We start from the raw sequence: 27,127 nt of genomic DNA, 5'->3' as shown, positions 1-27,127 counted from the left end.
TCCCTTAGAAGTCACCCATATTCCTTGGCTGGTGGCTCCTTTCTCCATCTTCAGAGGCATCAATGACAGCCAAATCCTCACTCTGCATCACTCGGCCTCTGACCCTCCTGCGTTCCTCTTTTACTTACAAGGACCTTATAATTACATTCCCCCCACACATACCAATAAGGGCTTTTCAAGTGGGGCCATTAGTGGTAAAGAACCCACTTGCCAATGCACGAGAGATAAGAGACTCGGGTTCAGTCCAAGTCGGGTAGAACCTCTGGATAGGGGTATGGCATTGAATCCCAAGGACAACGGAGCCTCATGGGCTACAACCCATGGGGTCACAGAGTGTCAGACATGACTGTAGCAACTTAGCACACAAGCACGCACAGCCATGAAGCAGGAAAGCATGAATTACCGGTTTAAGAGTAGCTTGGAGAAGGAAATGGCAACCCACCCCAGTACTCTTGCCTGGAAAAATCCCATGGACTGAGAAGCCTGGTAGGCTTCTCAGTCCATGGGGCCGCAAAGAGTCGGACACGACTGATCGACTTCAGGATTAAGAATTGCTTTCCATGTTTATCAAGCATTTATTGAGCACCTACTATGTGCCACACACTGGGCTGCTCCTGAGGACACAGCAATATCACAGACTCAGGCTCTGCCCCAATTTCAAGGAGCAGATAATCTGAGATTTGGGTTGGGGGAGGGGGTGGTAATGTTTATGGATATAATGGTTTACCTCAGTTACAAGGTGCTATAAAGACAGAAATAAAGGTGTTAAGATTCTAGATCAACTGTGAAGTGTGTGGTCAGGGAAAATTCACTGCCTTTTCCTCAAGGAAGTCTTCCTTGAATTCCCAGGTGAGGGAACAGCAAAGGGCAACGGCCAAGAATGAAAAGAAAAAGTTAACTATTAATGAAAAAGCCAGTGTCACTGGAAGACAGATTAGTAGTAGGGACAGAGAGGATGAGGATGCTCGTGGTCTAAGATAAAGGAAGAAGTAGTGAGGGCCAAATAACCCAGAATGTCGTTCACCATCTGAAAGATTTTGAAAATTCTGTGATGGGAGGCAAGGAAATGGTTTCAAACAAGACTCAAGCAGCTTAGCTGTCTCAGACATTGTTTTTTTTGCAGTATGATGGACAGCTAACATGTTAGTTTCAGATATATAGCATAGCAATTCAGTGTTTGTTTATATTGTAGAATTGTCACCTCAATAAGTCTAGTCAACTTTTGTCACCATACATAGATATTCTTTTTTGTGTAACTTTTTATTTTGTATTGGGTATAGCCAATTAACAATGTTGTGGTAGTTTCAGGTGGATAGTGAAGGGACTCAGCCATACATACATACATACATAGTCTTGATTAAGAATAATAATAACAACATAAAACTAATAGACTGACCTGATCTCAATGTGCTTAGTTATGGAAAAATTAATGTTAGGTGGTTTATAGACCAATAAGCTTTATTCTTGCCTGGAAAATTCCATGGACAGAGGAACTTGGTGGGCTACAGTCCATGAGATCATAAAAGAGTCAGACACAACTGAGAGAACACACGCATGCGTGCACACACACATGCTTCCTTGACAGTTGTCAATTATTAATTTAGGATATGGTTAATATAGGGTGTCCCAGGTGGTGCTAGTGGTAAAGAACCCACCTGCCAATGTGGGTTTGATCCCTGGGTCAGGAATATCCCCTGGAGGAGAGCATGGCAACCCACTCCAGTATTCTTGCCTGGAGAATTCCATGGATAGAAGAGCCTGGCGGGCTACAGTCCATAAGGTCACAAAGAGTCAGACACAATTGAAGCGACTTAGCACGCACACATGGTTAATTAAAGCAGAATTGTCCTATACATTTGGAGACATTGAAATAGAGATGACTTAGAAATATCTCCTAAACCTAACACAATGTTATGCTTGATTGCATTTGTAGAAACTATACCCTTTCGTTTTCACTGTAGGCTTTGAGAATGACAGAATTTTTGCACATCATTTGCCAGATGAAAATGAAAACCTCTAAGACAAATTTGTTTCTGCAGAGTGGCTGTTACATTCACATAAAGATTTAGCTGACAACTAACAAAAAGAATTGGGGGAATAGATGGAAGAAACAGCTGTCCAGGAAGCTATCAGTTGCTAGGTTTGCTTGGAATGCACTGGAATTCCCCAGAAGCCCCATTTTGCTCGCTGATGACAATCTGCCTTTAGAAATCACGTTAGAGACCCAATTTTCTAAGTCTCATCTCCTCCTGAAAAAGAATATACATTTCCAGGCTCCCCCAGGATGCATAATTTTGCACCATTGTTAGTGGTTATTACCACCATTTATCTCTCCAGTAATCCCCCTGGTCCCTTCTGTATAAGTCTGAATATGCCTTGCACACGTTTAAAAATGACATTCTCAGTTACACTTGAGAAGACAGAAGGGTTAGCTAAAATGAACTCACAATGATTATCTTACTCCAACAATTAAAAGTTTTAGCTTTCTTAACAGTATTCGCTGTTTACATCATCATATGTGCAAGGTTATAAAGATGCAGTGCAAGACAAAATAGGTATCTAGCAAGCTTGGAACCCTAGAACTAGTCTGTATGACTTTGTCTTAAAGATTAGGACTGTACGATGAAGAGAATATTTTTGTCTATTAATAACACTTATCTAGAACTTGTATTTGTCAGCCATTGTTCAAAGATGCTCTACAAATACTAACACATCAAATATTACATGGGGCGTTCTATTGCTCATTTATGGTGGACTTAAGTTTGCCACAGCTCTGTAAACTGAGGATATTCTGAAGCAAGGTGCCAAGCTAGTTCTGAGGCACCTTGTAGAGATTTAGCACCCCACTCCAGTACTCTTGCCTGGAAAATCCCATGGACGGAGGAGCCTGGTAGGCGGCAGTCCATGGGGTCGCACAGAGTCGGACACGGAAAGTGAAGACTGAGTGACTTCACTTTCACTTTTCACTTTCATGCATTAGAGAAGGAAATGGCAACCCACTCCAGTGTTCTTGCCTGGAGAATCCCAGGGATGGGGAAGCCTGGTGGGCTGCTGTCTATGGGGTCGCACAGAGTCGGACACAACTGAAGTGACTTAGCAGCAGCAGCAGCAGTACAATATTTGGCCAAAGTCTTATAGGAATGTGTTGGGGAGGAAGTATTTCCCTTCTACCCTATTATGCTCTTTTCTTGGAGGCCTGCAAATTAAACTGACCAAAGACAGATTAGCTGGGGGGAAAAAAACAATTTTATTCAGGTGCCTGTGGGAATTCACAGGAAAATATCACTCAAGGAGGTATTAGTTAGAATTTGAGGCTTATATACCCTCTAACTGGGCTTCCCTGGTGGCTCAGATGATAAAGAATCTGCCTGCAATGCAGGACACCAGGGTTCAATTCCTGGGTCAGGAAGATACCCCGGAGAAGGGAATGGCACTCCACTCCAGTATTCTTGCCTGGAGAATTCCATGGACAGAGGAGCCTGGCAGGCTACAGTCCATGGGGTCACAAAGAGTCAACACCACTGAGTGACTAACACTCATTTTCATGGTCAGGTAACAATGTTTCTGTAAACCTCCACCAAACAAATGTTATTCTCTGTTCTGACAAGAAAGGACACAGTCCCCAGACACAACTTTGCCCTTCGGAGGCCCAGTCCTGGCTGAGAGGAGGCAGAGCTCAGCTGGTGGCTTCCTCAGGGCTGGAGCTTGCCCAGCCACTATATCACTGAGGGAGTCAGAAGCCCAGGACCCATCTGGCCCTCAGGCTCCTCAGGCTGCCTGCACAGCGGGGGCAGGTCCCTCAGACTGTGACCTATACAGGCGGCCACTGCCGTTAGGTCACAGAGGCAGGGCTGGGGGAGAGGTTCACCACTGCCTCAAGGCCTGGGCTCAGCAAGTGGGTGACCCTGGTGAGGGCTCTGGAGCCCTGAAGGACCCAGCCCCCTGGGGCCTGTTCCCTGGGCCCCCAGCTCACCCATTGGCCCAAGGCCAGTGAACTGGTGGGCCCCCAGGGAGAAAGACAGGATCTGCCTCTTACCTGATTCTCCACATGACAGCTACTGCTCCACCAACCTTTGGCTGCATGGGCCACCAACGGTCATCTATTGACAGTTGCTTGTTTGTGGGTAGGGCCAACTGCAGCACTGACCAACGACTGAGCAGGGCCACTAATGGCCACTCACTGACAGTTGGTCACTTGGGGGAGGGGCCCACTGCAGCACTGACCAATGGCTGAGCAAGACCACTAATGGTACCTGTTTGCCTGGTAACAGAGTAGGTGGTGCAGAGCAACTACCTTGAAGCCCTTAGCTGTGCTCTATTACGATTCTGTTACCTAGCATATTACTTTGTATTTGGGGGTTTTAATGATGTCTCAGGGGCTTCCCTGGTGGCTCAAATGGTTAAGAATCTGCCTGCAATGCAGGAGACCTGGGACCGATCCCTGGGTCAGGAAGATCCTCTGGAGAAAGGAATGACTACCCACTCTGGTATTCTTGTCTGGAGAATACCATGGAGAGAGGAGCCTGGTGGGCTAGAGTCCACAAGGGCTGCAAAGAGTAGGACATGAATGATGTCTTATAGAATGGATTTCTTCAACAGTAAGATTTTTTTTTATCTCCCCTTAGCTGCTCATAATGGGAAACTCACGTGGTCCTCCTCAGCAGTAAACACGAGAGATGTTTACCAGCATCAGCCTCATTTTGATCATTGAGGAAACAGACATAGCAAAGTTTAGAGACTTTTCCCAGGTCAAGGGGCTGGTCAGTGACCCAGTCAATATTTGTACCTATTCAGTTTGACTCCAAAATTCCAGCTCTTGGGAATTCCCTGGCAGTCCAGTGGTAAGGACTCCACATTTCCACTGGGTGGGGGAGCTGGGCTCCATCCCTGGTCAGGGGATCCTGCAAGCTTCGGAGGGAGGCCAAAAGCAATAAAGTCACTAGCATGTAATAATTAAAAAAAAAAAAATCAAGCTTTTAACAACCATGAATTGTGCCTCTGTTACGAGGGGCTCCTTCCTTGAAATTTTTTTAACTAAATAAAAGCATAATAAATGACTTCAAGGAGCTTTTATGGATTAGTATTAATATGACAATATTATAACCTAAAAAGCAGTCTTGCTAAAAGTATCATCCTCCCCACCCATCCTAATAGAATCTTCAGATCTGATCATTTTCTCTGCCCTAAGGTGACATCTATGTATACATCATACTCAAGTAGAGGCACCCTTGATTCACAGTTCCTATTCCTTTAAATAGACTGCCCCTCAATACCCATAACCTGCCCTAGACCCCAGATCTGTTCATTGTCACTCAGTTCAGGGACAGACAATGGCCTCAGTCAACCTGCCTCCACATCTTCAAGAACATCATTCAGAAACTTTACACTTACTCCTAGAAATGTCTGCCCCAAAGAAACTTGTTATTAAATTGGTGACAATGAATATGCTCATGATCTTTCTAGAGCAGAGGTTCATCGAGGGAAGAAACAGAAGTTTGAATGATTTTTTATAGATTATTAGAGGTAGAGATAGTCTAATCTTAGGTTATTCTAACCATTCTCTTCCATAATTGGACACTGTGCCTGTGCAGTTTCAGGGTGCTTGAGGACCCCCTGTGTCCCATACAAGGACCGCTCTCCTTCCTCCAACTCTGTGGGCATAGTAATAATCAGTTGCTGTTGATTAGGAAATGTAGTTGATCCTTTTGTGAGCAGCATTGTTACATGCAAACAACACACTTTTTGTTGACATATACTGGCTGCCAGGCACCTTGCTAGTCACGGTGAATACAAACAGAAATCAGGTGTAATCCTCAATTTCAAGTTTCTATCAGAGAAAGAAACATGAAGGCAGAGAAAGGTGGGAAAGTTCAGGTTTGTACAAAACAGGGAGCAGATTCCAGGAAAGGTTTTACAACACAGGAGATACTTGAGTTCGTTCTGAAAAAAAAATGGGTGTGAAACAGTCACTCACATGAAAACTTATATAAAAAAAAAAAAGTGGCGGATTATCACCTGATAAATTTCTTTCAAGAGCCACTTGAAAATCTCAGAAGATGCTGCAGAGGGTACAGAAGAAAAGAATCTGAATTTTATTTTTTTATTTAGCTATTTATTTGGCTGCCCTGGTCTTAACTGCAACATGTGGGATCTAGTTCCCTGACCAGGGACCAAACCCCGGCCTCCTGCAATAGGAGCACACAGTCTTAGCCACTGGACCACGAGGGAAGTCCTAAGAATCTGAATTTTAAATTTTCATTCCTTGTCTTGTCAAACCAGGTCTAAGACTGGAAGCAGCCTCCTTGAACGACTTGATTGGCATTCTCTGGGCTTTCAGTGTGACGCTGTAGAACAGCACGCAAACGCCAGGGGGCAATGCGATTTCACCAAAGATCACAGGAAATGCTCCAGATCCTGTTTTGGCTAAGACCCTTCCCAGCATCCTGTTGCAAAGGTGAAATCCCTAATAAAGAGAGTTTCGCTAAGGAGGGGGAAAAACAGTTGAAAAACATCCTTTCTTTGAAAGCTTCCTGAATTGCCATCAAAATTGCCTTTCAGCAATTGCGCACAGCTGAACGTTTTGCAATACTATTTGCAAAAGAATGACTTCAATTTTGTGCTCAATGCAGCTGCCTGATCTTCCCAATCCTCTGCCTAAGGAATGTAAGCAGCCCCCGGCTAGCCGGATTTCACCTCGCTGGGGCTCTAGCGTCCTCAGCCCAACACTGGCCCTCCTCCCCTCGCGCCCACGCGGCGCGTCCGGCTGCCTCCTCCGCGGAGCTGCGGCTCCCTTGAAGGTAATTCCAATCCCGCCTGTGTTTTGTTTCCGGCTCAGCAGCCGCCAGGTGTCTGCCCTCCCTTAACCCCCAAGGATGAGAGATCAAAGGTGTTTCTGCATCTGCCTCCTGCCCAGCTCTTTAATCTGTTACGTGTTCAAAAGGGACAAGTACAGTATTGTGCGCGCAGGGACGGGGATACAAATCAGAACCGGGGACATGGGCGATGTCCCAGAGTTTGTGGACGCGCCCAGATGATTAGGAATATGTCCGTCTACATAGCAGCCCTGCCATTTAGGGAGTGTTTTCTTTTAAATTATATTATGAATAGTATGTGTACATGGAAATCTGATTCAGTTTTCAGTTCTATAGCTCAGTCGTTTCCGACTCTTTGCGACCCCATGGACTGCAGCACGCCAGGCTTCCCTGTCCATCACCAATTCCCAGAGCTTACTCAGACTCATGTCCATCGATTCGGTGATGCCATCCAACCATCTCATCCTCTGTCATCCCCTTCTCCTCTGGCTTTCAATCTTTCCCAGCATCAGGGTCTTTTCCAATGAGTCAGTTCTTCACATCAGGTGGCCAAAGTATTGAAGTTTCAGTTTCAGCATCAGTCCTTCCAATGAATATTCAGGACTGATTTCCTTTTGGATTGACTAGTTGGATCTCCTTGCAATCCAAGGGACTCTCAAGAATCTTCTCCAACAGCACAGTTCAAAAAGCATCAATTCTTCCGCGCTTAGCTTTCTTTATAGTCCAACTCTCACATCCATACATGACCACTGGAAAAACCATAGCCCTCTCTGCTTTTTAATATGCTGTCTAGGTTGGTCATAACTTTTCTTCCAGGGAGCAAGTGTCTTTTAATTTCATGGCTGCAGTCACCATCTGCAATGATTTTGGAGCCCCCAAAAATAAAGTCTGTCACTGTTTCCATTGTTTCCCCACCTATTTGCCATGAAGTGATGGGACCAGATGCCATGATCTTAGTTTTCTGAGTGTTGAGCTTTAAGCCAACCTTTTCACTCTCCTCTTTCACTTTCATCAAGAGGCTTTTTAGTTCTTCTTCGCTTTCTGCCCTAAGTGTAGTGTCATCTGGATGTCTGAGGTTATTGATATTTCTCCTGGCAATCTTGATTCCAGCTTATGCTTCATTCAGTCCAGCATTTTTCATGATGTATTCTGCATATAAGTTAAATAAGCAGGGTGACAATATACAGCTTTGACATACTCCTTTCCAGATTTGGAACCAGTCTGTTTTTCCATGTCCAGTTCTTATTGTTGCTTCTCGACCTGAATAGAGGTTTCTCAGGAGGCAGGTCAGGTGGTGTGACCCATCTCTTTAAGAATTTTCCAGTTTGTTGTGATCCACACAGTCGAAGGCTTTGGCATAGTCAGTAAAACAGAAGTAGATGTTTTTCTGGAATTCTCTAGCTTTTTTGATGATCCAACGGATGTTGGCAATTTATCGGAGCCCTACTAAACCCTCGTTAAAAAAAAAAAAAAAAAAATATATATATATATATATATATATATATATTGTAGGTATGCAGCATAGGGAACTCTGCTCAATGTTATGTGCAGCCTGGATAGGAGGAGAGTTTGGGAGAGAATGGATGCATGTATATGTATGGGTGAGTCCGTTTGCCGTCCACCTGAAACTGACAGCATTGTTAATTGGCTATCTTTTAGCGTACTCACTCCTGTCCAACTCTTTGAGACCCTTTGAACTATAGCCCGCCAGGTTCCTCCGTCCAAGGGCTTTTTCAAGCAAGAATACTAGAGTGGATTTCCCTTTCCTCCTCCAGAGGATCTTCCCCACTCAGGAATGGAACCTACGTCTCCTGCATTGCAGGTGGACTCTTTACCAGCTGAACCATTGGGGAACTCCAATAAGAAATAAAAAGAGAAACTGAAGGGAATTCCCTGGCAATCTAGTGGTTAAGACTCAGGGTTTCACTGCTGTGGACCCAGTTTGATCCCTCGTCCAGGAACAAAGATCCCACAAGCTGTGCGGTTCAGCCAACATTAAACAATCAAAAATAAAACTAAAAAAGTATGTTGTACACCAGCCCATTTGAGGACTGCTGTTAAGAGAACTGTACAAGGTGAAGGAAAAGCCTTTTAAAATTATGAAATAGACATTTTAAGGACATTTATAAGGACTTCATTTCACATACAGCAAAAATGACAAAGGACTTAAGGAAAGAGCAGAAGATTTTAAAGAAAGACAGTTTCCAATGGATCCATCTATTTCCCACATGTGCAAGACTCAATAAGTAGGGAAATACATTTAAAAAAAGAAAAAAAACAGTAGACTGCACACTAGATATTCAGAAAATAGTCTTGCAAGCAGAGGTAATAGAAGATATAGAACCTTTAACCCAGACATCAGCCCTCCCATTATTTTTCCGGCCACAGTTTTGGATGAAAGGGTAAAGCAGAGAAGAGCTCACAATCCAGCAAGAAATTATTTCAAAACTTAAATTTAGAAATCATTTAGAAAGTTGAGTTACCATCCTTTCGATTCTCAGGCTGCTGCTGCTGCTACTAAGTCGCTTCATTCGTGTCCGACACTGTGACCCCATAGACCGCAGCCCACGAGGTTCCCCCGTCCCTGGGATTCTCCAGGCAAGAACACTGGAGTGGGTTGCCATTTCCTTCTCCAATGCATGAAAGCGAAAAGTGAAAGGGAAGTCGCTCAGTCGTGTCCGACTCTTTGCAACCACATGGACTGCAGCCTACCAGGCTCCTCCGTCCATGGGATTTTCCAGGCAAGAGTACTGGAGCGGGGTGCCATTGCCTTCTCCGTAGATTCTCAGGAGAGCTCCCCAATTTCCAGCAAAGACATAACTGTGAGAACACTGTCTGTTTTCTTTTCCTCTGCTCTCCTATGCCCACACACGCCCAGAAGCAATCTTCAACTTCCTTTTCTTTGCACAGAGATGACCAAAAGGAACTTCAGCAACTCCATTTGTGCTGAGCTGCTGTCACAGACAGATGTTAAGTCACACTGGGCTTCCCAGGTGGCACTAGTGGTAAAGAACCCGCCTGCCAATGCAGGAGACATAAGAGATGTGGGTTAGATCCTGGGTTGGGAAGATCCCCTGGAGGAAGGCATGGCAACCCACTCCAGTATTCTTGCCTGGAGAATGCCTATGGACGGAAGAGCCAGATGGTCTACAGTCCGTAGGTTCGAGAAGGGTTGGACACGACTAAAGTGACTTAGCTTTCCCCAGCTTTGAATCCAAAAGTCCACAGTGTGTGAGAAAGAACCAGTTCAGTTCAGTCGCTCAGTTGTGTCCGACTCTTTGCGACCCCATGAACCACAGCATGCCAGGCCTCCCTGGCACGAAAACCCATGTCCATCGGTGATGCCATCCAACCATCTCATCCTCTGTCATCCCTTTGTCCTCCCGCCCTCAATCTTTCCCAGCATCAGGATCTTTTCAAATGAGTCGGCTCTTCGCATGAGGTGGCCAAATTATTGGAGTTTCAGCTTCAACATCAGTCCCTCCAATGAACACCCAGGACTGATCTCCTTTAGGATGGACTGGTTGGATCTCCTTGCAGTCCAAGGGACTCTCAAGAGTCTTCTCCAACACGACAGTTCAAAAGCATCAATTCTTCAGCATTCAGCTTTCTTTATAGTCCAACTCTCACATCCATACATGACTACTGGAAAAACCATAGCCTCGACTAGACGGACCTTTGTTGACAATGTCTCTGCTTTTGAATATGCTACCTAGGTTGGTCATAACTTTCCTTTCAAGGAGTAAGTGTCTTTTAATTTCATGGCTGCAGTCACCATCTGCAGTGATTTTGGAGCCCAGAAAAATAAAGTCAGCCACTGTGTCCACTGTTTCCCCATCCATTTCCCATGAAGTGATGGGACCGGATGCCATAATCTTAGTTTTCTGAATATTGAGCTTTAAGCCAACTTTTTCACTCTCCTCTTTCACTTTCATCAAAAGGCTCTTTAGTTCTTCACTTTCTGCCATAAGGGTGGTGTGATCTGCATATCTGAGGTTATTGATATTTCTCCCAGCAATCTTGATTCCAGCTTGTGCTTCCTCCAGCCCAGTGTTTCTCATGATGTACTCTGCATATAAGTTAAATAAGCATGATGACAATATACAGCCTTGACGTATTCCTTTTCCTATTTGGAACCAGTCTGTTGTTCCATGTCCAGTTCTAACTGTTGCCTCCTGACCTGCATACAGGTTTCTCAAGAGGCAGGTCAGGTAGTCTGGTATTCCCATCTCTTTCAGAATTTTCCACAGTTTATTGTGATCCACACAAAGGCTTTGGCATAGTCAATAAAGCAGAAATAGATGTTTTTCTGGAAATCTCTTGCTTTTTCCATGATCCAGCAGATGTTGGCAATTTGATCTCTGGTTCCTCTGCCTTCTCTAAAACCAGCCTGAACATCTGGAAGTTCACAGTTCACATTTTGCTGAAGCCTGGCTTGGAGAATTTTAAGCATTACTAGCGTGTGAGATGAGTGCTATTGTGCAGTAGTTGGAGCATTCTTTGGCATTGCCTTTCTTTGGGACTAGCATGAAAACTGACCTTTTCCAGTCCTGGGGCCACTGCTGAGTTTTCCACATTTGCTGGCGTATTGAGTGCAGCACTTTCACAGCGTCGTCTTTCAGGAAGAGTAGTGACACAGTCACTGAAGGCGCTGGTGAGGAGCGAGGCCTTACCTGCTGCATCAAGTAATTCTGTTCATCGGCTTAAATATTTATTCAGTGCTTATGTGTAGGCACACTACTGGCCTCTGAAAATCAGTGATGATCAAAGAGGCTTGCTCACAGTCTAGAAGTGGAGGCTGGCATTCATGAAATAATCACAGAGATAACTGCTCCAAAAGAACACTGTTCTTGTAGGAGAATCTGCTGTAACAAAGGAACTAATTTTAGAGGGTCAGGGTGAACCTCCCTGAGAAAATCATCATAAGCTAAGAGCTGGAAGATCAAGAAGAGTGAGGGAATGCACATGTTAATATTCAAAGAACTGGAAGGGTGGTGTGACCAGAGTACAGATTACTAGGGGCTGAGATGCCAGGTGAGGTCAGAGAATTGGAACTCAAGTTCAGTTACCTGTTGCTATGACTGCAAAGTGTAGCAAAGGAGCTGATAAACAACCCCTTTATTTTTATCCTACGGTCTTATGGGCATGAACTTAAATGGGGTTCACCTGGGTGATTCTTCTGTTTCACATTCAACTGGAGGTTGGGCTGTCTAGGAGATCCAGGATGAAATTATTCAACTGGTACCTTGGTTTCAGGATCTTCCTTGTAGCTCAGGTGGTAAAGAATCTGCCTGCAATGCAGGAGACCTGGGTTCAATCCCTTGGTCAGGAAGATCCTCTGGAGAAGGGGATGGCATTCCACTCCAGGATTCTTCCCTGGAGAATCCTAGGGATAGAGGAGCCCGGAGGACTACAGTTCATGGAGTCGCAGAGTCAGACACAACTAAACGACTAACACTGCTACTTTGGTTTCAGTGTCTGGAAGAGTGTGCTCAGCTGAGGCTGTTGAGCACCCATAAGTACCCCCTGCAATACTGCAGCTTCAAGGCCTCTGAAGTGGCAGCTCAGGGCTCCCAGAGACAGGGAGACAGGAAGTATTAAGGTCTGGCCAGTTAGCATCGTTTCCAAGGTATCGTATTGGTCAGAACAGTCACAGGACCCACCTGGGTCAAGGAGAGTAACCGTTCTCAACGTGAACCCTTTTGAATAATTTGTGGTCGTCTTTAGTCAGCCGTGGTTCACCATTAGACGCAAACTATTTACATTCCCCTGTAGGCAAAATCAGAGAAGGCAATGGCACCCCACTCCAGTACTCTTGCCTGGAAAATCCCATGGATGGAGGAGCCAGGTGGGCTGCAGTCCATGGGATCACTAAGAGTCAGACACGACTAAGCGACTTCACTTTCACTTTTCACCTTCCTGCATTGGAGAAGGAAATGGCACCCCGCTCCAGTGTTCTTGCCTGGAGAATCCCAGGGACGGGGCAGCCTGGTGGGCTGCCGTCTATGGGGTCGCACAGAGTCGGACACGACTGAAGTGACTTAGCAGTAGCAGTAGGCAAAATATCCTCATTCCTAAAGCCGTCCAGAAATGTCATCTCCATGAAGGTCAAGTTTGAGGTCCAGATTCTTGCCATCTAAATAATGATGAAGAGACTTCCCTAGTGGTCCAGTGATTAAAACTCTGCGTGACTGAGTGCCAGTTGTGACCGACTCTGTCACAACTGAAGTGACTTAGCAGCAGCAGCAGCAGCTTTCAATGCAGGAGTCTCGAGTTCAATCCCTGGTCATGGAACTAACATCCCACACGCCTTGCGGTACGGCCAGTAAATAAATACATAAATTAGTTTTTAAAAAATAATAAAATAAGTAAGGGTCAAGTGCTGATAAGGCACCTTTGATGTAGTTCTCTGATACAGTTTCTCTCAATATAAAGACTTGTGAACTGAAGTGAAATGTATATCATAGCCCCACCACACACACACACACACCCACCCAGCATATACTGGTAACACAGGGGTGAGATCAGTGCATTCAGCATGTTCATTCAAAGAATGGGGGAACAAGAGGCACAGAGCCATCACTGGCATCCAGCAGTTCTGAAATCCATATACTGCTGGTTCTTTAACTTGAGGGGCCCAGTCCTGCTCCCAGACTCTCAGCAGTTCTGGCTACCACCCTGAAAATGCTTGGTTTCACCTTCTAAGTTATAAATCTTATTAGGCTTCCTTCCTATGAATCTTATTAGACTTCACTCTGTTAGACAAAACATACATCCTCAATTCTCCTCAAGACAGTCCCTGCTTTGGCCTGGGCTCAGAGTCAGGGTGCTGTGGGGACCACACCCTGAGGATTCTTAGAAGCGTTTGTGTCTCTTTTAGAAGCTTGTGAGGCATATACATAAGTCTTTCTGAAGTTATAAAAAAGGTTCTTCTGGCCATCCCCTTGAGATGTTCTCCAATATCAATCAATTTCTGGGTTGAGAGCCTTTTGCCTTTGAAAAGATTAGGAATGTGAAACCCTTTCATCTTTTTTAAACTAACAAGTACTAGCTCTATTTTTTTCTAAATTTTGCTTGAAAACTGAGCTGCTGCTGCTGCTAAGTCGCTTCAATCCTGTCCGACTCTGTGCGACCCCATAGACGGCAGCCCACCAGGCTCCCCCATCCCTGGGATTCTCCAGGCAAGAACTGAGCAGGTCCTTAAAAAAAAAAACACCTCATCTTTATCTATATTTTATCATATGACACTTTTTAAAGAACCGACTGGCACTTTAAGCATTCTACCGGGAAACCTCCTTACTAAAATCTATAAATTCATCAGGCATATGTGTAGTTTCCACGTTACTGCAGGGGACAGTGTTGCCGAGCGTTCCATGTCTACATTGGAAGAGTGCCCTTCCTGCAGTCTCCCAGTCTGGGAGGGGCAGTGGCCGTTTCCCCTGTCCTCCCAGCTGTCACCAGCAGTCTTCTCAAGCCCTTCTAGCTTCTTCCTTCGGCAGATGTTGTTTGCCAGAATGTCTCCACCTGGTCTTTCCATCAGGGCAGTCCAAGGGCTTCCAACCTGGTATGTCAGGGTTTCCAGAGGGAGGGCTCCAAGTGACAGAAAAAAAGAGGCTGCCTGTTTCATAAAGCCTGGGCACAAACATGAGGAGGGCATCACTGACACTGCGCTTTAATCGGCAAAGCGGTCTCAGAGCTGCCCTCATTCAAGAAAAGGGGACATAACCCACATCTCTCTATGGGAGGTGCACGAAGGATTTGTGACCATTTTTATTCCACTCTGAGTGACATCATGCAGGGCTTTGCAAATCATGTTAAGGCTTTCGAATAAAGGCTTTCATCTTAAAAATAATGAAGCGCCACTGAAGACTTTTAAAAGGTAAGGGATATCACATTATTGGACTTGCCTTTTGAAAAGATTGTTCCAGCTGCAGTATAAGAATGTATTGGAAGGAGGTTATTAAAAACTGAATGGCTCTTTCTTAGTTCTTCTTTCTCTATATATATACCTTATCATACAGATTTATGTGAACATTACTGTGACAATTTGGCCCAGGGTTGGACTTCCCTGGTGGCTCATATGGTAAAAAATCCACCTGCAATGCAGGAGACCTGGGTTCAGTCCCTGGTTTGGGAAGATCCCCTGGAGAAGGGAAAGGTTACCCACTCCAGTATTCTTGCCTGGGAAATCCCATGGACAGAGGAGCCTGGCGGGCTACAGTCCATGGGGAGTCAAAGAGTTGAACACGACTGAGCAACTGAGCACAATGACAGTAAAGGCAAGAAACTACAGATTCTAGAGATATTTGGATATAAACTCAACAAGCTAATATTTCTTGAGGTCTACTTAGAGCATAATCTTTTTTCCAACCCTAGCCCTAACATTGATAAACTTACTTCTTTGGGACTTTTTTACATTATAATCCTGAAGCCTAAATCTTTGCTGTAACTTATGTATCTTCACTCCACACATCAGTGTTCACTAACCTCCATGAAGACCAGTCTCTGAATAGAAATAGCCATTGGTCAAAATAATAAAATCTAGTATTCTGCTCAGTGACATCCACTATTGAATTATACTTGCTAGGCCAGATCAAATTTTCTTTTCTGACACCTGGAAATACTTGGGAACGATCGCTTATTCATTTGATAAATATTTCAAGTAATTACTGTATGCCAGGCACTGTTCTAGTTAACGGAGTTACAGCAGCAAGCAAGAAAGACCAGATTCCTGCTCTCTTTCTGCTAGTGTTATAATGAGGAAGACACCCCAGAACAAAGAACCAAATAATAAACCAAAAAGATAATTTTAAGTAGTAATGTTGTTGTTGTTGTTCAGTCGATAAATTGTGTCCAGCTCTTTGCAACCCCATGGACTGTAACACACCAGACTTCCCTGTCCTCCACTATGTCCCAGAGCTTGTTCAAACTCTTGTCCATTGAGTCAGTGATGCCATCCAACCATCTCATCCTCTGTCGTCCCCTTCTCCTCCTGCCTTCAATCTTTCCCAGCATCAGGGTCTTTTCTAATGAGTTGGCTCTTCACATCAGGTGGCCATAGTATTGGAGCTTCAGCTTCAGCAACAGTCTTTCCAATGAATATTCAGGGTTGATTTCCTTTAGGATTGACTGGTTTGATCTCCTTGCTGTCCAAGGATCTCTTAAGAGTCTTTTCCAGCACCACAGTTCGAAAGCATCAATTCTTTGGTGCTCAGCCTTTTTTATGGTCCAACTTTCACATCCATACATGACTACTGGAAAAAACATAGCTTTGACTAGACAGACCTTTGTCAGCAAAGTGATGTCTCTGAAAAAGAGAGAGAGAAACGGGCCAGTGAGTTCTTACTGGGTCTGCTCTAAGTATAGTAATCAAGGAAGGACTCGGAGAAAGTGACATTTGAAGTAACAGCTGAATGAAGAGAAAGAGTTAGCTGTGGGGAGATCCAGTCGTTTGGGAAGGAGGGAACACCAAGTGCCGGGGGGAGTAGAGCAGGGGGCCAAAAGGAATTAGCTCTGCAAAGCACAGAGAGAAAACTGAAGTGGTCAAAACATGTGAGTGAGGGAGGAAGTCACCTGAAATGATGTAAAAGAAGTAAGAAAATAAGCAGGAATACATCCCATAGGGCCTCGATGCCCAGGGCTAAAAATTCAACTAGTATTTCAAAAACAATGAGATGTCATTGGAGGGTTTTAGTGAGCCCCAGTCATTCACACTTTAGCATGAATTATTTTAACCTGACACTTTCTCCTAAGAATTACTTTAGATCAACTGAAGTGAGTCATTAGGTGGAAAAGACATTTCAGAAGACTATGAAGAATTAAATGTGGCGGAGGACGGGAGGGTCCATGTATGTATATATATTTATGTATGTGTTATGGCTTACCCTGAATTCCAGGCAATGTCAACGTCAGCCAGTCACCAGATAATGTCTGTTGTGCGTCCTAGAAGTCAGCAGTGCTACGTGTAGCTTTTCAGCACCAACATCAATCATTTCTTAAATATCCATGTTTTTAAAAATATTTCTATTTTAAGATAAAGGAAATATCTTTCCATTCTATAAGTTTTTGTATAATGTTAATATTAGCACCCTAACCAGGTTTAGCCAATTCTAGGTTTTCACTATAAACAGTTACTATCTTGCAATATGAAAGCCTATCTTGCTATAGGGGAAACCTGGACTTGGGGTTTAAAAAACATAAGAGAAATTCACGTGGAGGAACAAATAACTCAGGTGTCTATTTAAAATTATGTTTATAATTAGAGTTCTAAAGTCAGGCTTTTGTTATTTAATAGATCTTTTCCCCCTCACTCTATAAATACATTCCTGAGCTCTCATCCACCACCACCCACATCTCCCATAAGAAATTCTTTCAACTTCCTTGATTTCTTTGCATCAAGTCTGTTTCCACACACTGATTAGGTCACACTGATGTCCTTTCACTTGAGTGACCAGTTGCTGACACCCATGGTTATGCACAAAAATAAACATGGATAAAAAAAAGAATCAATACTCTGATGGTTTCCTGCATAAAGCTTCTACGGTTCAAAAAAGACAGAATCATCGCTTACTATGCCAATGACTCATACCTCTTGGAATGGTTGCCTGACCAAAAGATGACCAAGTCCGTTCAGCGTGTGTTCCTCCTAGTTGATGCTCAATGACTGTTATTTCCAAGCTAATCTATATAGAGTATATTTTTGCATATGACAGGTTTAAGAGGTTGTGAAATTATGGGCAAAATCATGATAAATGCTCAGTTTATTCATATTTGGCTTGTTCAGTTAAATTATAACTCCTTTTGTGAATAACTCAGAGTATTCTGAAGGTCAAGATTCTCTTCTCCAGGCATGAGTAAAAAGAAACATCAGTTACGGTCATGTTGTGTCAGACCTGGTTCATACCAGGTTGCAAGAGCCAACTGTTACATTTTGGGGAATTTTGTAAATCCATTATTAAACACACCCATGATTACAAACTTGCAATTATAATTATGTTAAAACAAAGGTGATAAGTACCTTAAAATCTTTACTTCCTGACTGTTTGACTACTTTTTACTATCCATGCTCTTGGGGTTCTTTACATCTGCTATCCTTGTGTGGTGAAATATTTACTACATGATGGTTTTACTATCATTCATCTCTTTCCAAAGCCATGTCCTGTGACAGCAAAGCTGGAAGCTTGAAATAGGCCACAGTGGGAGTGTTTTCATAGTGTTGACACCGAAAGAGTTTTAACTTAATCAAAATACTTTCTATAAAACTTGAACAGTTTAATAGTTCAAGAGATCACATAAAAGATACAATGATAATGAATTTACTGGGAAAAGAACAAATTGGGATGCAATTCAGAGCATTATTTTTGTCAAATCATGATTGATTTGCTGGCTGTGAATCCCACGGTTTGGTCCAAATCAACAAAAGTCTTCTGTGAGAATCTGTTGGCTGCATGGACCCTGCAATAAATAAGACTGTATATTTTATTATTATGTGTAGATTGTGTACTACCCATCACTTATATTGGTAAAACCCATAATATACACACATAATACAGGCATATTTTTCCCCTTGTTAAACATTGACCAGACATGACTGGTTCCACCAGAAAGATGAAATTCAACTGGTAACTTAAAAGAAAGTTGTTTTTTGTTTTTTTCAGAAAGTTATAAAAGAGAGCAAGTTTGTCTCTTTGTGAATAGAATCTGTTAAAAATCAGCGGGTGGTCATGCTGATAACCAGTTTGGTTTACCAGTATTGAAAAGCATTTTGTTTCCATTTTTCATTTGAGACTCCTCCCATTTGAAAGAGAACCAGACTTTCCACCCAGCGAAACTGCAGACTTTTTTTTTTTTTCCAGCCTAAGGTATCATGGCTATCACACAGAGTTTGGGAAATATTGTTTATACTTATGACTTACAAGGAAGAAAATGAACTTTCAAAATCAAATTATTGGACCAGGTCTAATTTATTTTAGTTTAGTATTTTGACCTTTCAGTTCACAAAAAAGTCACGTGGATATCCAGTCAAGGGTAGTGTCTGTTTGCTTCATGAATAATTTGACAAGCTCAGCCCCTCCACTGATCTGCAAGGAATGGGAACACTGAACACAGGAGACCAGAAATGGCCTCTGGTCCAACCACCCCCGAGAAGGAAGTTGCCAGATCACACCATGGTTTCTAACCACTTGTTACGTATTTCAGCAGAAACCCTGTCCCAACACCTATCAGATGATCTCCAGGTGCAGCTTAAGTAGGAAATACTAGGCCTTGATGTCCTTCTGAGTGAAGTTTTATCAATCCTTCATCCAGTATGACCTATCTACAGAAATAGCCAGCCAGACTATTGAGACTTGGCCTTTGTTTCATCCAGAAACATGGCCGATCCTTTATTTAGTGAAAAATGCTCCCAAGGGATTCTAGTGGGAGAAGAAGACATTCATGAAGCTTAATCAAGGACTGAAAATTACTTCGTTTTTGACATTGATGTTTGTTTACTTAAATTCTCAAAAAGCCAGCAACAACAGCAACAATCCAGATTTGAAGCATGTGTGTAATGTGCGAAGCCTGGCAAAGTAATTTGGGTCCATTCTATAACTGCGACTTTTTGTTTTTATTCAAGGTGTCATAAAACTGAGTTCTGCAGTTGAAGGTACGTTTTTACAACCACAAAATCAGTAACGTTTTGCTTCAAGATTGCACCGCGTGGCTTTGTAGCTAGACCGCTTCTGTGGCCGTGGTGTCTGAAGCCATGTTCTAATCGCCAGCTACTGCCTTTCCATCTGTGTTTCTCCTTGTCCTGGTTCTCTTATGCCACACGTCCCTCAGCTCCCCAGTGAGTGGCCTCAACACTGACCCCGAGACAGCATTGACGAGAGCAAGCAGGTGTGGTTCTGCCCCTGACGGGGCGGCCTCAGGACCACTGCTCCTTAGAGAGCATCCTTATCCTCTACGGCATCCTTATCTGAGGCTGGACCTTGAGTCTTGTCAGGAACCCTGCCCACCCCACCCCACTCCATCTTTCGATAGGACCTTTTCTAGAGGAATTTGGTTCCTCATCCTAATATAGCAGACATGTTTGCCCAGGAAATATGCAGACATGGAGTGATTAAAACTCCTTGATGGCTAGTCTCAAGTCACGAGGTGCCACCCAGGAGGTATTGCAAGAACCAGCTTCCTTGAGTGTCATCCATGTCACTCACACCAGGTGGTTCCTTGGAATTGTGCTTCTAAGACGCTGAGAAGAAAAGGAAGAGAGATTTAAAGAAAGAGGAGGGTTGGTGGGGGAGAGACCACACAGCCGTGTTTCACTGAGTAACTCCCAAGAATGTTAAAAACACCTCATTTTTTTGAAATGACTCATTGGTTATTGGTATAAAATTGACCACCTTGCCCTAAGAGGAGCACACATCTTGTAAGTAGGGAATATGTCATGCTCTCTCTTTGTGAGTGTCTGTGTTTGTTGTGGGGCGTGTGTGTGTGTGTGTTCTCGTTTATTGGGAGTTTGTCAGTCATGCTTTGGACGGTTCTTCATCCCCATTTTATCAGGGGAGGCTCCTTGGAAGAGGTGGTGGGCTTTAAGGTGAATTTTCAAATGTAAGGAGAGATGCAGCTTCGTGAATGGGCAATGCATGGAGGTGCGAGCCGGAAAGTGCGAGGAGGAGGGGCTCTGGTGGTGAGACCACCTGCTTGGCTCAAGCAAAAGGACTGGGTGGGCTGGAGTTTGCAGGCTGGGAGAGGGGAGAGGGACTCGGAAATGTCCCCACAAGGCTGGCCCATCCGGAGAGGGGGACTCTGCTCCTTTAGTGGATTTAGTGCCATCACATTTTGAAAAGCACATTAAAAAGGGACTAATTCTGACATTCATGGCAGAAAGTGCCCTGCTATCTCAAATAAGGAAGGGACCAGGAAACAGTACAGGCTACGGCGGTTCAGAGTCAAGAGAGGAATCAAAGGATGGACCTACAGAAACGAGAGAGGACACCTCGCATGTGGCAGGTCCTCGTGAGGCCAAGCAGGGATTCGAAGTCCCTCTGCCCGAAAACACGGAATTGTATTGAGACTGGCTTAGAAAACAGAAGACACAGCCACCAAAGCAAGCGGGACCATGAGAATGACTCTGCCTGTGGAAACTCCCAGTGGCAAGTCACCCCAAGTTTCAGTTAATTATCTGTGGATAACAGTGGGTCCACCCTGGGCTGTTCATATGTGTTATCGACAAATGGCTTTAAAGTCAGAGCTTTCTATTGCCTGCTTGGCTTAAGCACAGTAGTCCACTTACAACAAAAGGATGGAAAACATTTTTTAAAAAGCCAGAAAGCCAAGAGGACATTAGATAATTTTTAAAAGTATTGTTCGGCTAGAACAATGTCCCCATCATCATTTTGCTCATTGCTATGGTTACTTCTGGTAGCGTGGCTTATCGGAACCCTCCCCAAAGAGGTTTATGGTCTTCAGAGAAAAAGAAGAATGAGGAAAAGTAAGGGCAGAGAGCTGAATGACTGACTGCCTGGGGGTTTTTCAGCAGCCTCATCATCACAGAGTCTCTGAGTTCCCAGAGCTCACGGGGAGTGGTCATGGGTACCAGAGGTCAGGACTGTTTGGACTGCTGCTTGAGCATCTTTTTGGCAGTTTCTTGGCTGGGGGCTGTAGCAGCTTGAGGCTTGGTAGCATGCTGAGTTGTAACTGTGTGTGCCCAGGGGCTCCCCAGGACACAGTTGTTGTGTGTGTGTGTGTGGGGCGGGGAGTGGCGAGGGAGGGGGTTGTTATTCCACGCATGTGTTCTCACGCATCTGGAAGGGGAGAGTTTGATGGGCATGCTCTGTGGGATGTGTGTTGGACTCTCTTGTCTCTGTGGGAAATCAAACCTCAGATGGTGGTCCTTATGAATGCTTAGCTCTTTTCTTGCTGTTTTCCATCTGCCAAATGAACTCAAGGCAGCTTCTACAGCTTATCATGGCAAGAAATACGCAATCAGTGGAGGGGATCCACTGCCAGAATGGAACCTATTTCCTTTTCTTTAAAAATGACTCTGTTCCGGATTTATCCTAGAACTCTGAAAATGACATTAATGTTGTAGGTAGGTTATCCTTTTCTTTTTTTCTCTTCTTTTTAAGGAAAAGCAATTGTTACAGTCATAAGAGAAAATCAACAGGGACTCCATGGGCTACTTCCTGCTGAGTATTTTTGTTATGCGGGTCAGTCTGTCCTCTTTCTCTGAATCAAGGTGCCTCCTTCAGCATTTTGCAGCTTTGTGTAAGCTTTTAAAATCATCAGAAAGAAAAAAAAAAGCTATTTATATCACACCAACAGTAAGGTTCAAAGTGAACGGTCCTTTCATGTTTTAAAGACCTTACGTTGAAACAGAAACACTCGCTGATACTTTATTTTGTGATGAAGAAAAAATATTTGAACAGGAAAAATATTTGTTTGAAAGAAATAATTGCAAAGTTTTGTTGATAACACTGATGGGTTCTGGATTCTAATTTTAGATTCATAACCTCAAATTCAGAAAATTGGGGGGGATTTCCTTGGTGACCCAGCGCTTAGGACTCCACACTTTCACTGCTGAGGGCCTGGGTTCGATCCCTGGTCAGGAAACTAAGATCCCACAAGCATGGCCCCCAAAAATGAAAAGAAAATTAGGGTAAGAGAGAAACATCCAGACACCAAACTGGGGAGAAAGAGAGATAGTTGGGGTAATGGCAAGAATTCCATGACAGAATCTTCTAAATATTCCTCTTAAAAGGGATTTTCCCTCTTGAAATTGGAGCAGGAAGAGTTGCATATTTCCACAAAGAAGACCAACCTACCAGCCTATCCAAGCAAAACGGGAAGGGAGGCCATGGAAGAACTGAGTCATGCCTGGGTTGGAATGGCCCTGATGTCCTGCCAGCATCTTTCTGGGGAGGGAGGGTCCAGCCCAAGCCAAAGATCTTTATCTGATTCACTTGGTTTGTTCAGTGGACAGGAGGGACCTTGGGGCTGGGAGGCTGCTGGATGCTGAGGACGAGCCTTGCAACTGATAACCCAGCACACTCTGTGAGGAGACTTGCCTCAAAGGCAATTTGTTCATCCCCTGTAGGTAGGCAATCCAAAATCTCAAAATGATGTCAAATTCTTTCGATAGCCTCTATGGGGGAATGAACTTTGGCTTCTTTGGAAAAGTTCCGCGTCTTTAAAAATGGGAACAGATGAGCCTCTAGGAAGAAATCTAAGAGGCAAGATGGTGACACAAGCCCCCAGCCACTTTGGATGTCACCCACTTTGGATGTGCCTTTTGGAGGGAAGCTGCGGTTTCAGTTCACAGGGGGGTGATGCTTTGATCATGGATCCCGTGTGCTTTGATTTCATAAACAAAAGCTCTCCTGGCCTTGTGGAGCTTTTGTTCTCCTTTTTTTCCTTCTTGTCACTTCCTTTTATTTAGATAAGTTTTTTCTTCCAGTTGTATTGAGATATAATTGACACACAGCACTGTATAATCCTAGGTTTCCCTTTACTAGTGGTAAAGAACCCCCCTGCCAGTTCAGGAGACCAAAAAGACGCAGGTTCGATCCCTGGGTTGGGAAGATCCCCTGCAGGAGGAAATGGCAATTCACTCCAGTATTCTTGCCTGGAGAATCCAATGGACAGAGGAGCCTGACAGGCTTCATTCCATAGGGTCACAAAAAGTCAGACATGATTGAAACGACTTAGCATGCATACAATGAGTGTAGAAAGCTCTATTAGGAAACAGAAGGTTAGCTGTTTGAGTTCTTGTGGGCATATCATGGAAGATGGTTAGTTGAAATAGATTAACAAAATGAGACTTATTATACAATCATCAAGGCCTGTCTAATATCCACTTTGATACCATAAACTGATATGACAAACTTTAGGATCTTGATGAAGTGTATACTACAAGCAGGCTCATTTTCCAGATAAAATAGGACTCAAAGACTGATGGTATCAAGGACTGTTGGAGTCAAATATTTCTGTTAAGAACAGCAAATACACAACGCCTTGTTTTTATTCTTTAAATGTTCCCACTCTTAAGAATGTAAGATTAACAGACTACTCACTATGATCTTTATAAAAGTATAAAATTATTCCATTAACAGTATGACATTCAAAGCAGTGAAATACACATTAATGTAACTGAGAGAAGAAAATAAAAGGATGAGATCACGAGATGAAAGAGGGGAAAAACAAAACAAAACAGCTGCCCAGCAGAAAAACAAACAAAACCCCAGAATTCATAGTGAAATGCAGTTGATTTATGAATGGGAAATATTTAAAATGCTGGCTAGCATGAAGGAAGAGTCAAGTGGTGGTCTTTCCAACATATTTGGAGCTGGTCCTTACCAAACCTCTATTATATTTACATATTTTTTAAGAAGTAGAAAAGCATTTTTTCAAAAGTAATCAGAATCAGGACTTCCCTGGGGGTCCATTGGTTAAGACTCTCTGTTGCCAGTGTAAGGGGTACAAGTTCAAGACCTGGTCAGGGAACTAAGTTCCCATACACCACGTTGTGTGGTCAAAGGGTATAAAAAAGAAAGAAAGAAAAAGAATATTAAAAGCACAGAGAGAGAAGGGAGCCCTTTAACAAAATATTCTATTACAAGGCAAGCTATGCTTTTTCAATTTGCAAAAAAGAATCCATGGGATAACTTTAAGGCTCAAAAGTATAGAAGGAAGGCCATAGCGACAGAGGACGAGGAAGGACACGAACTCCAGTGGCACCTTCCACCTCATGGGTCTGTTCAGAGGGGAGGAGTGTAGAGGAACTGAAGTTTGGGTCTGTAACACCTCTGCCTCTACTGCCTCGGGGCTCCTGGCAGCGATTCCCAGCAGGCTTAACCTCCCCCTTCATGGGAACCTTTACATTACCTGCCTAATGATTTCGTGATGGCCACATCCTACAACAATGCAGAGCTTGTGTAAGGATTTGGGCACATGCCACCTAGTAGCTTTGGTGGCCAAGACCTGTGAGCAAGACCTTTTGGTCATCACACCCTGTTTGAGCTTGCATGTGTGTCTTGGGGTGTACGGGGTGATGGGAATATCCCTGCTGAGGTCCTGTGAGCAACCCCCCTCCACACACACACACACACACCCCCAGCTGGAGGCCCAGGCTGTGTGGAAAAGTTCCATTACTGGGAAGCTAGGAGAAATGCACTCAGATTATAAAAAGGAAAACTTTTCCTTTTCACAGAGTCTTGAGGAATCTCAAGGAGAGATGTTGTTAGCAGAACTTGAAATAGACTGAATCCCTTACATAGGTGAACTTGTGTATTGGATCCATTATAGTGAGAAGCCTGGAAATAGGAGATTTCAGAGCTGGTGTAAACAACTGCTGATAATTGCAATTAGTAACGTTAACTACAATCAATTACAATTCACCACAGTGGTGTTCAGCATTTACTTTGTTCCAGGTCCCTGCACTGGGACCTTCCCCTATATTATCTCACTTAACCGCTCAGCAATCTGTCAGAGTACTATCTGCATGCCCACTTCACTGACAAGGATTCGGAGACCACCCAGCTAACCCAAGACTGACCCAGGACCGAAAGCCCTGTCTGTGCGATTGCATAACTTTAACCTCTGGCAGGAAGGAATGGCCACACTCACGTTTTCAAATTGAATATCCAACTAGCCAGTTTGGGACTGCCTTGGGTAACTCAGAAAAGTCACCTCTTCCGCAGAATGTGTGGGCGGGGCAGTGTGCAGGATCTTGCAGGATCTCACGTGGTTCTGTAACCATGATCCAGCCTTACTCTGTCTCTTTAGCACAGCATAGGCCATGAAGAGGTTGGGAACCCATAGACACAGGGAGACTGAATTCTAGCCCCACCACCACCACGTTCCCCCTTCAGAGCCCATCTTGGAGCCTAGATTGCCTATCATTTCCAGATCCCAAGCCAACATAAACCACGACATAACTAGTTTAATTGTAGGTTCACTAGGCACACACACACACACATCCAAGGAAACACAGGTGCCCCTCATCCCTGAAGAGCTAGCCAACGTCATTTATTTTGTAGGTGAACCTCAGCTTGCACCAGAATCACTCGAAGGGCTTTTTAAAACACAGATTGCCAGCTCCCCCCACCCAAAGCTTCTGAATCCTGGGTCTGGGTGAGGCCTGGGAACTTGACCCACAGGTTCCTGGTGCTGCTGACTCTGCTGTTTGGGGGACCACCTTTGAAAACCACTGTTTTAAGGGATGGAAGCTTTAACTTTGTGATTACATTTCTGGGCACCTGTCTCTGCCTGTTTAATTGTGATAGCAGCTGTTCATCCTTACCACCTGTATTGGTTTCTTATTTCTGTTGTAACATTATTACCACACATTTAGGGACTGAAGACAACACTAGTCATCTTACAGTCTAAAAGGGGTCCTCAAGGGCCTCTCCATTATGGAGCTTCCAGGGGAGAATCCAACTTCTTGCCTCTTCCAGCTTCCAGAAGATTGCCTGCACTCCTTGGCTTGTCACCCCTTCCTCCTGGGTCCTCAAAAACAGCAGTGGAGTAGCATCTTCAAACCTCTCTCTCTTACACACACACACACACACACACACACACACACACACCCCTCTCTGCTTCTGGAACCACCTCTTCTCTGAGTCTGACCCTCCTGCCTCCCTCCTAGAAGTCCTTGTGATTTCATTGACCTACCCCAAGGAAGCCTACCTTGATAATCCAAAGTAATCATTCCACTTTAAGACCCTTAACTCAACCCACTCTGGTGTTCTTGCCTGGAGAATACCATGGACAGTGGAGCCTGACAGGCTACAGTCCATGGGGTCACAAAGAGTCGGACACAACTAAGCGACTGACACTTTCACAACTTAATCACACACGAAAGTCCCCTTTGCCAAGGAAGGAGTGTACACAGATTTTGAAGATTAGGACTTGGACATCTTCAGAGGCCTTCATTCTGTCCAGCACCCTAGCCACCTGACAGCTGCGTGCCCGCTTAAGCACAGCACCCTTCCCACCAAAGAAGCACTGAAACCAAAACCGAGTCAGGATTTGCATGATGCAGCCCTGTCTTCAGACACTCCTGGTAATCAAGCCATCTTGCAGAGATAGAGAAAGGGGGAGTCTTGGCGGGGGGATGGGGGAAGGAAGGCAGGAGCCCCAAGGGAGTTAGCAAAGTGCCTCTTAGACCAGGCCCCAAACACCTATAAATCTCTCCCCACATTTGCCAGACTTTCTAGAACCTAGAGCTAGGGTGCTCCCTCTAGGCTGGGAGCCGCCAGGTTCCTCGCTGGGCCTCACCCCAGCCTCAGCCTCCAGCACCACCTCCCAAACCTGCCAGCAGGCGCTTGGGAGAG

General features: G+C 44.3%; 1 protein-coding gene across 11 annotated transcripts in view; it reads left to right on the top strand.

Moving 5' to 3' along the window:
* Positions 1–27,127, top strand: part of DLGAP1 (DLG associated protein 1) — a 781,268-nt gene that overhangs the window by 675,167 nt on the left and 78,974 nt on the right. For 6 of the 11 annotated variants that reach the window (XM_070778877.1, XM_070778884.1, XM_070778879.1 and 3 more), the window contains one exon: positions 19,429–19,458. The exons of the other annotated variants lie outside the window; for them this stretch is intronic. In XM_070778877.1, the coding sequence (XP_070634978.1) occupies positions 19,429–19,458 (30 nt within the window). The remainder of the gene's footprint in view (positions 1–19,428; positions 19,459–27,127) is intronic. 11 annotated transcript variants of the gene reach the window in all.

Source organism: Bos indicus, chromosome 24 (assembly GCF_029378745.1).
Source record: "Bos indicus isolate NIAB-ARS_2022 breed Sahiwal x Tharparkar chromosome 24, NIAB-ARS_B.indTharparkar_mat_pri_1.0, whole genome shotgun sequence".
In the NCBI taxonomy this organism is placed as follows: domain Eukaryota; kingdom Metazoa; phylum Chordata; class Mammalia; order Artiodactyla; family Bovidae; genus Bos; species Bos indicus.
This window is presented reverse-complemented; position numbering and strand designations above follow the sequence as displayed.